The sequence below is a fragment of the Poecilia latipinna genome, unplaced genomic scaffold (genome assembly GCF_001443285.1).
Source record: "Poecilia latipinna isolate Pla-1442-1.1 unplaced genomic scaffold, P_latipinna-1.0 Scaffold3310, whole genome shotgun sequence".
Taxonomy (NCBI): Eukaryota; Metazoa; Chordata; class Actinopteri; order Cyprinodontiformes; family Poeciliidae; genus Poecilia; species Poecilia latipinna.
The window spans coordinates 8504-18699 of NW_015115926.1; the positions used below are offsets into that span (position 1 = coordinate 8504).

At 34.6% G+C, this 10196-nt stretch overlaps 1 protein-coding gene and 1 long non-coding RNA gene across 2 annotated transcripts in view; one reads left to right on the top strand and one right to left on the bottom strand.

The window, feature by feature from the left end:
- Window positions 1-3530, bottom strand: part of LOC106940662 (lactose-binding lectin l-2-like) — a 6897-nt gene extending 3367 nt beyond the window's left edge. Inside the window, exons 1-10 of the mRNA XM_015023458.1 lie at window positions 3382-3530; window positions 3181-3285; window positions 2464-2502; window positions 2159-2218; window positions 1848-1907; window positions 1675-1704; window positions 1484-1587; window positions 485-622; window positions 298-403; window positions 70-134 (exon numbers count right to left, since the gene is read on the bottom strand). Coding sequence (XP_014878944.1) covers window positions 70-134; window positions 298-403; window positions 485-622; window positions 1484-1587; window positions 1675-1704; window positions 1848-1907; window positions 2159-2218; window positions 2464-2502; window positions 3181-3241 — 663 coding nt within the window. The 5' untranslated portion in view covers window positions 3242-3285; window positions 3382-3530. The remainder of the gene's footprint in view (window positions 1-69; window positions 135-297; window positions 404-484; window positions 623-1483; window positions 1588-1674; window positions 1705-1847; window positions 1908-2158; window positions 2219-2463; window positions 2503-3180; window positions 3286-3381) is intronic.
- Window positions 3531-6408: 2878 nt separating this feature from the next.
- Window positions 6409-8452, top strand: LOC106940663 (uncharacterized). Its single transcript, XR_001423161.1, has 4 exons — window positions 6409-6492; window positions 7585-7645; window positions 8091-8240; window positions 8363-8452. It is a non-coding gene; the product is annotated as an uncharacterized LOC106940663 (long non-coding RNA).
- The last annotated feature ends 1744 nt before the right edge of the window (window positions 8453-10196 follow it).

A 10196-nucleotide genomic window follows, 5' to 3' on the forward strand; every position in this document is an offset into this window, starting at 1 on the left:
CAGAGTGATGGCCAAGAGGCACGTTAACTGGTATCTGTTGAGGATTCATTTCAGCTAGTAGAGGAGGATGGCACAGACTGACGGGAGCTCAGCGTCACATTTCCTGCCATTCAGGCATCCAGAGCCGGAATCTGCTAACAGGACAAACATTCAGTCAAGCTGAGGCGTCGTTATGTTATCTTCACATAAATATGCAGAAAAATGTGCATATTTCTGCAAATTTTGTGGAAATAATTTTGGTCTTTAAGGGAAACTGAATGAGTTCAAAGTGAAATGAAACATTTAAATTTGATTTACCATCAAAAGAGATCTCCAGACAGTTCTTCTCATCGTGTGAACTTTGCTCATCGCAAAACTTAGCAAAGTCATGGAAAGAGGAATCCACCCAGGACCAAGAAGGATCCTGCAGGACAAAATCAAACCAAGTCAACTCCAGATCGAAGATAAAACCTCGTTTTGAACTGTGTAAGGAGGATTTATCTACCTCTGATGTTTTGCTGCCTCCAACCCACACTGGTCCTCCATGATGCCCAGCACTTTCCATCTCTTTGTAAATCTCTTCAGCTTGTATTTCATCATACACAGCAGCGAGTGAACCTTCACCTTTGGATGCACAGTTTTCCTAAAGAGAAGGCAGAAATAACACAGAGTTGAAAAACACATAGAGAACGACATCATTGCAAACTCTGCTGTGTCTAAACCTGCTGTAAAATCAGCAGGTGAGTCTTCAGTGAAATGACATAAATTAAGGTTTTCATCAACCAGTGAACAAATGTTTGTCATGCAGCAAAACACAAACTGCTTTAATTGTTAGTTAGTTTCTCCACCATCACTTCACACCGTGAGAATCGCCTCTATTCTCATCATCATATTATTCATGTAGTTGTAAAGCACATTTTTAAAACCTTTCCACTTTTCTTATTAGAACCATCAGTGGATATAACAGATATAACATGTAGATGTGTGGGATAACACACACACACACACACACACACACACCTACACACGCACACACACACACAATGTTTAGACAGGATATCTCACAATGCCTTGCAAGATCAAATAATCAAATGAATAACCAATCAGACCACAGACCCAAACTCAAAACCTCAACTCACTCAGACTGAATTTGACTCTAAATAACAATGACTGTGAGGATGATGATGATGTTTCTTCTTCCTCCACCACTGGTGCACCCCAGGGCTGTGTGCTCAGCCCCCTCCTGTTCAGCCTAGGAAACGGTAAATGGCCTCTATCTGTTTAAAGCTTTATCAAATCCAAAGGACCCAAATGCTAAATAACCAAGATTCGCTTTGCACTGTGACTGTGAAGTCAGTAAAAAACATATAGGTGCTAAACTCTGAACATGAAGTAGGTTTTAGCAGCATGAATAGACGAGGTTTAACAGTAAATTGGAACCAATATTCACCCAACAATAAGAGATTTTTTACCATTTTGATGTGAAAAGTCTGTTCTCGGTTACCTTGGCCTCATTCCAGGTCATATTCTGGGGAACAAAGAGGAGGCACTGAGTGCTGTGCATCGTCCATCCATCAGGGCACGTGAAGTCCCCGTGATAGTCTCCATCTTTGAATAGTTATAATAGATTGATTAGTACCGACTAGTTAAATGATTCTGAATCAGTGTAATGAGTTAGAAATGGGGGAAACTGACTAGTTACACCCATCCAGTCACCACCGTAATCTAAAAAAAAAACTCTCTTTATATTTACAATTTAACATTTTATAAAACTTCAAATTGTAAATGATCATGTAAATTTTCTTTGTTTGTCAAATTTACATGACACAAATATAATAGTGCTAATAAAACCAATAAAAAAGATTTACCTTCAGTTGGTGAATGATCAGGATAGAAAGGATCGTCATGAGTGACCAAATCATCTGGAACTTGAAAAGCAGAATTTAGAAGAAGAGTCTTCAATTAAATAACTAAGTAAAATGTGAGTTTTGTACATGAATGTTTGTTTTTTTTAAAAAAAAACAACAAAAAAAACAAACTCTGTTTATATCTACAATTTACAATTTAACATTTTATAAAACTTCAAATTGTAAATGATCCTGCACAACTTCTTTGTTTGTCAAATTTACATGATGCAAATATAATAGTGCTAATAAAAAAACATAAAAAAAAGATTTACCTTCAGTTGGTGGATGATCAGGATAGAAAGGATCGTCATGAGTGGCCAGGTCATCTGCAGCTTGAAAAGCAGAATTTAGAAGAAGAGTCTTCAATTAAATAACTAAGAAATGATCAATGTTACATGTCTTTTAAACGTTATATTTAATTCACTGCAGATTATATATCAAACGACTTTCTGAGTCATAAAAGTGAGGTTTGCACACACATTTTATCAATTCAACAGAGCTTGTTGTGATTCATCATCATGTTTTCCTTATTGGCACAAAGAATAGTTCATAAAAGAAAAAACTGACAAAGATTTACCTTCTGCTGGACTAACAGGTTCGTCTGTGACTGGAATGGCTGCAGACAGGATGAAAACATGAATAAATGAAAATAATCTATTTAATAATCTATCAGTGCAAACATTGCTTAATCAGCAGATTTTATTAGACTTTTCAACTTTATTTTCCACAACTGTACATGAATCCAGAGACACTTTCAAAGATACTTTGCATGTAATTAAAAAAAAAAAAAAGCATGTTTTTGTTGCTAAGTAATGGGATTCTCTTTTGTTACCAATGTTGCACCTGTTTTAAAATCCCTATTTTATTCACTTGAGCTCATTGAGAACAAATTATATTATTCAGGTTTAGGAAACAGAAGGTTTGCAAACAGTCAAAACAGCTTCAAAGTCAAAAAGTGAGTTTTGCACACGAACGGTTTCAGTGCACAAGAGCTGGCAGCAGACAGAGCTTGTTGTGAAATTTTAACCCAGGATAGATAATTGAGGTCAAGTGAAGGTCATGGCAATAAAATGTAGAGATGCAAACACAAAACAGATGCAGGGTAAACAAAGATTTTCCAGAACTGCAGCTGCATAGATATCTGACAGGGATTTCTCTTTCAGATGCTGTAATTGAAGCTGTAATTAATAACCAAGAGGTTATTAATCTTTGTAGATTTCCTATTCTACAGAGTAGTTGCTCTACACTTCAAACGATGTAAATACCAGCACATACTGCTGCAGTAAATACTCACAGACTGCATGGACCAAAGTCAACACGGCGAATCCAAACCAAGACAAACTCAGGATCTTCATGGTGGAGATGACTGGGATGCAACCTGAGGTGATAACTTTATGTTCTACAGGCAGAAACATAACGCATAACTTACATGAATCCAACACAAACATCAAATGACAAAACAACCATCTTCATCAAATTTGTGGTAAAGATTTACCTTCTTGTCTTCTGTCTGGTGAGTTTCAGCCTGCAGCTTCAGTCTCAGTTTGCCTGGTTTGATATAAGGCAGAGGGAGCAGCACCGTGACTCCTCCCCACCCAAAAAACGACGTTCACAGGCGCTGAACAGGATCAGACATCCGTACTCAGTAACAACAAAGACAAACGGTGAACAGATCCAGACTGCAGTGCGATTCGTTGGAACTTTCAATAGAAAGAGCTTCTTGTTTTCCAGGAATCTGAACAAACAACACCCTGGATAAATATTCAGTTGAATTAATGTATTTACTTACCATCATGTATTTACTCAGCACGCAACAAAATGAGGTCAGAGGTGAGCGAAAACAAACTATTAGCTCAAGAAATGTTAAACTGAAAGATAAATGGGCGCAGTTAAGTCTCACTTAGCAAATATTTTAATCTTATCAGCATCTTTCTGTAAGTAGCGTGTTTAAAAATGAGCCACAGTGGCAACTTGATAGAGAATCTGTGAAGGGAGATGAAGGTTAGGGTGATGGCACAGAGGCCTTCCAACCTCTGAGACGTGAAGCTCATTGCAAAATAAAAAAAATAAAAGAGTTAAAGTACTAGTGGATGGATAAAGATGGATCAGAACAGAACAGAACAGAAATTTGATTAAACTCAAATTCAAAACCAGTTTATTGATTTCAAAGGGAAATTAAAGGGAAAGAAAGAAAGAAAGAAAGAAAGAAAGAAAGAAAGAAAGAAAGAAAGAAAGAAAGAAAGAAAGAAAGAAAAAAAGAAAGAAAGAAAGAAAGAAAGAAAGAAAGAAAGAAAGAAAGAAAGAAAGAAAGAAAGAAAACTCATTTATCAAATTATCTTCTGCTTTGTTACTGCATTGCAACCGTTGCACCACCAGGTGTCACTGTTGGACCCGGATGTGTCTAAAGTCTAAAAAGGTTTCCTCACATTTTGGCCAGAATGCGTTAAAAATATCAACATAATTAAATAAAACATAATAATTACATAAATTTCTACTCTTCAAAAAAGTTAAGGTTGAATTATCTTATCAGGGTTAATAAATGAAACATTTAATGTAAGAAACAAGAGGAATATTCATCTGAGAAAAAAATAGTAACATAGCTTCCAGTATTTTATTCTTATTCCTGTTTTTTATACATTTTATATTCTAATTTCTGTGTGAACCCACTTCCTTTGACTGACAAAAAAGGAATTTCTAAATCCTCTGATCAATAATCCAGTTTTCTCATTCAGAAATATCTTAATAACGGTTGATTTATTGAGACCTACTTCATTCAAAATTGAGTAAATAAATAGTGTTTTTAATAATTAATAAATTATACATCAAATAAATAAATTTACCCATGAAATTAAAACAGAATAATTATAAAAGTATTGATTTGTTTATTTCATTTTTTCTTTATTTCACAATGACGGCTTACCTTGTGACATTTTATTTTTTAAATGTATGTTACACATTTTAATAAGATTTTTATTCATGTTCTGATATACAAATACGAGGCCAGGTTCTTTTTCTGTGGGGTGGGTCAGGTCAAAGTTCAGCAGATTTGTTTTTTATTAGTGAAGCAGCTGTGAATGTGTTTGTTTCAAATATATGAACATTTGTTTTTAATCCATCCGTTAAGAGAGGACACTGCAAAAAATGATGCAAACATGAGCAAAAATATTTCCAGCTGCCTCCTTTATTTACATACCTGAGCCTAAACGTTAATACTCACCAATCTCCACATGGTGGCGCTAGTAAACCAAACAGTGTCTGACACGCTGATGAGTTTCAGGAACTGACAGATGAATGTTAAAAAAATGATGATTTTTTTAAAATATATATTTCTCAAAGTCTGATGTGAGTAAAAACAGAGAATCTGAGAGGATTTCCTGTCTGGATGTGAGACTAAAGGAGCCTCGATGGAAGGTTTTCATTTCAGAAATGCTAAAATCCGGTGGTGTTACGTTTCACAAGTAAGGAAAAAAAAAACCATTCCTAATTTAACAGTGAAGGAGTTAAGGTCAGAGGAAACAGCTGAGCAGTTGTGGGACCAGTCGGTGCCTGATGGGGCCCAGCGCTGCCACGCTCCTGGTGCTCTACGAAAACAGACTTTGTTTTTCCTGCTGGAGATGAAGTCATGCTTGATGGAGTCGAGATAAGTTTTCATTTCTTTCTGTTGACATTCTCCAGAAGAGTAAAAATGAAAGACAGAAAGATTAAATTACCTGTTTTTTCCACTGAAACAGGAAACTGATTTAATCTGAAGATCATGGAATGAAGTGGGACCAGTTTTAAAGAGAAAATGGTGAAAGAAGCCTCACATTATTCCCTCTGAACTCCATGTCCTGTCATCAGTCACAGCATTTCTGCAGGCTGAGGCCAAAACACTGGACAGAAAATGATAGTAATAGTAATTATAACTTAATTAACTACAGAGTCAATGAAAAAACACTATACACTGCTGTTCACTTCAAACTTATGCATTAATTTTAGAAATAGAAAAAGTTTTGTTTGTTGTGAAAATGGGAAGTTCAGGTGTAAACGCAGCATCAGGTTTAAAGATTCACACAAAAAACTCAAAAGTTTTAAAAACTACACAAAAAAAGACTCTCATAGTCAGAATAATAATTTACAAGACTAAATGGGGAAATACTGAGCAATTAGAAATATGAATATCTGACTTTTATTTCATTCTATGCACAGTCAGCATTCATAAAGTGGCAGGAAGTGATGTAACTGCCTATTTCCTGCCATAAAAACACTTAACTCTGCATTATCATGTCTTACACTGATCTTTTTTAATGTTTGTGCCAGCATATTTATCAGATTAATTTGCATAATAATGTGTTTTATGAGCTGTAATCATCTTTGCAAAGCCTGAACTGAGGTAAGGACATTTATTTCCTCATACCAGCAGCAGCAGCGGTCCAACCAGTTTCTCTGATGAAAGAGTTTCATCCTAATGATGGCGAAGCAAAACAGATTCCTTCAGCAGAATCTGGTTCAGTTCTGAGGAAACTGGGCCGCTGTTACCAGAAGGAGCTCTGCTTTCTTTTCATCTGCTGTATAAAAGCTGAAGAATCAAAGTTACGACGTGAGATGGATCGGTCTCATCCTGGAGGTAAGGTGTGTTATTTTTATGGTGATAATACGGAAAACAAATCATCAAAATTAATGTTCGCAATAAGAAACTAATCAGTCCTGATATCTTGATTATGAAACTCATGTTGGATTATTTAATATTTGTTTTATAGTGACTAAGTTTATGTTTACATCACTAACCTGCAGATCAACCGCAGAGGAATAAAGAGAAACGATAAAGAAAAACAATTAAACATTCAGAAATCTAAAATAGAAAAACTATTTTTATTTTGTTTAACACTAATAAATGGGTTCATATCTCTGATTTACTGACTTTTTGGTTCATTTATCATGATGTTCATTCTACTTTTCAGAAAAAATATGTTGGTTTATAGAGGAATGAATCTAATCTAATCTAATCTACTTTGGTAAGAACTTCACTATTTCAGATTCATTTGTGAACAAATGTAATCTGTGTAAAAGTTCCTGAAACCTAATATTTATTTATTTATTTCACTTGCTGGTTTTATTATTTAGTCAGAACAAACTGAAACATTAATTTACTGATTTTACAGCCTCCATCAGCATATTTACAGATTTCAGATAACTGCTAAATCAGACGCCACAACAAACAAATCCACTAAAGGTTTTGTTTGGACCAAAAACATAACAATACAAGCACATTAGAAAGTGGTAAAGTAGCTTTATCAAATTATTTGTTTTTAAATTAAATAAATAACAGTATGTTGCCATATTCATACTGTGAAACAACCTGCATTACTTCCAACAAAAGAAGGGCTTCTAACATGGCAGGTTGAATTTTACTTTAAAAAACAACATTTTGTTTTTCCCAAATAAACGTTTTTGAAAATGAGAATAGTACATTTTATGTTAACATTCCTGACCTTATAGTTTAATTATCTGTCAACATCACAGCAGCAATTTTTTGAGATGTTGTTAAAACGAGATAGTAGGAATTGAGACAACAAGCATCAAGTTGAAATATCCTGAAACTAACCTAACAAATAAACCAGGTGAAATGTTTAAAGCTCTGCAGCAGCCGTGACTTTATCATGTAAAGTCTGATGTGTTTGTGAAGATAATAAATATTTTCTCTCTTCTTTGTTCACAGGTGGATATGAGTCTAAAAGAGTTTATAGCAGGTGTCATCCAAAGCCTACCTGTGTCCACAGGTAAACGTCTGCAGTCAGGGTTCGTCAGTTTGAGCTCAACATTCAGCTTTAGGCTTTATGTCTTCATTTAAAGTTTCATCCATGATTACATACTAAACCTGTTTGGCCTGGTACCTTTTCACATTTTCTACTGATCATTTCACACCTTTTCTTTCTATTCTCAAACTCAAACTCTTTTCTCCCTCTTTTGCAACTTTGCAGAACTCAAAAGTGCCACCTACTGGTGCAACTCGGTATTTGTGCACAATTTCTTAGCACTAATGCTAACTAGTGATGCTATTTATATCAAGGCTAAACCAGCTAATGTGTTGGGAAGATTCATGTTCATTTATATGTGAACTGTTTCTGAGAATATAATGATGATTTCAATTAGAAGTTAACTGTCATTAAAAAAGGAAGAGTGTTTTGCTAACTTTTGTTTTTTCTCTGTTTCTCTCATTTCTAGATGATTTTGTGCAGGAATTCCTTCATGTTCTCCACCAGGACTTGTTTCCCTGTGTGGTTCCAGTGGGAGTGGCAGCTACCTTCATGTCCGTTCTCTCGGCCGTCTTTGTGGCATATAGATGGAACCGAACCCCAAACAGCAAATCCTCCGGTAACTGCAAGATGCTGTAGGAAAACATGATAAATGTGATGTTTTGTCCAAACAGGTGAATAATGATGCACAATCCAGGCATTTCTAGCTACATGTCCTGACATGAAATATGTTTCTGACAGAAGTAAGTGAAGGTGATGCACTCGGCACTGTAGGAGGTAAAGAGACACAGAAGACTCATGTGAGTGGAAAAAAGTTTTTTATGACCTATTAGAAAGTAACAAAAACAAAGAAATTAAACGTTGATCTGCAGAAACGTCTAGATCAGCTGTTATGGCATCTGAAGGCAATGTTACCTACAGGGGGTAATTGTTCTATTGTTTGCATTTTATTACTAAATATAATCCCAGGAAGAAGAAGGAAAATCTATCAAATTAACACTGAATGCACAGAGAATGAGGTTCATACGAATCAAAATATGAGAGTAAAGTCATTATATTACAAGAATAAAGTTGAAATATTATGGCTTTATTCTGATCATTTAATTTTTAATTTTCTCTGTAGTAGAATATATAAATATGACTTATAAAAATAGCTTCAATTACTAACTTAACGTAATCTTGCATTGAGACAATTTGATATGTTTAATAATCAAAATGTTAAAATGGTTGTGCAAATTTCATATTTTATACAAATTTCTATGCATAAACTATGCAATTTAGCTGAATGAAATGGAAATAGAGTTCTCTTAAAAAAACAAACAATAAAACTATTTAAACAGAGAAGGACTTTCTGCAGGACGGCTGGTTTATTTGCTGAAGTTCACCCGCCATGACTCCGTCTGCCTTAAATCTCAGGATTCCCTTCCTTCTGTGCTAAAGTAAACTGGTACCATGACTCAGCTATTTTACATCATTCTGTCCACATTTCATGTTGCTCCAGGAGTAAACGGTTCTGCTCGGCCTGATTTAGCTAAAAGGAGAAGTCAAGGCTGATCGCTCACTGAGGTTTTACTGTAAACCAAACAGTTTCAGCAAACAATGACGAGAGAACGAGACGATGCACAGAGAAAATAAAAGGACACAGGAGGCTTCAGTTTGGCTGATGACCTCTGAACTCTGTTACCACTGCTCCATCTAGCGTTCAAATGGGAGTGTTGCAGTTTACTCAGGTTTATTTTCATTTTTAATACAAATACTGTTAAAAAAAAAAACAGTTTCTTTATTTTTCTGTATTATTATTTTTTACATTCTACATCACAAAGACACTTTGCACATTTTAAAATTTGTCAAAATAAAAATATTTAGTTGGAAAAAGAGAAAAAAAATAATTAAATTGTGTTTATCCATTTTTTAAACTACATTTCTGAAAGACTTTAAAGTTTAATATATTAAGTGGGAAAATAATTGTTTTCTGTCTGACTTTTTTTGTCTATGTGGATATATTTTTGCATCTCCCATTAAAAAAAACAACAATAAAAACAAATGTAAAGTGAAATTTGCTGTAAAAACTTCTGTAATTTTGCTTCTGTTAAAGTCTTTTTTTGGTTCAGGTGTTAATGTCACAGATACAATATAATAATTATTATATTAGATGTAAAACTAATATAATATTTTTTACAGCATAAAGAAAGTCTTTATTCAAACAAACATTTTACTAAATGTTACTGATTGTTTATGTGTAAAAAGAAAATCAGAGTCTGTGAATCTTCATATTAAGCATGAAAGTTTTTAACATATTAAGAGGAAAAATAAACATAGCTGTTAGTTTTTGCTTGTTTAGTCTCCCATATTTCTCCTCTGGGCTGAATGTGTTGATTCTGGATGAAACAAAGACATGATTTAAATCAGGAAGGATTATGCTGAGAAACAACTAGTGATGATGCGTATCGGCCATAAGGGATCATGGGAAAAGTTTTAAAAAACTGAACATGAAGCTTCAGATTTATGGGGAAACATCAGTGCCTCTGCAGAACATGTGGTTGGCCTCTGGTTGCATCTGAATTTAGCTGAACTC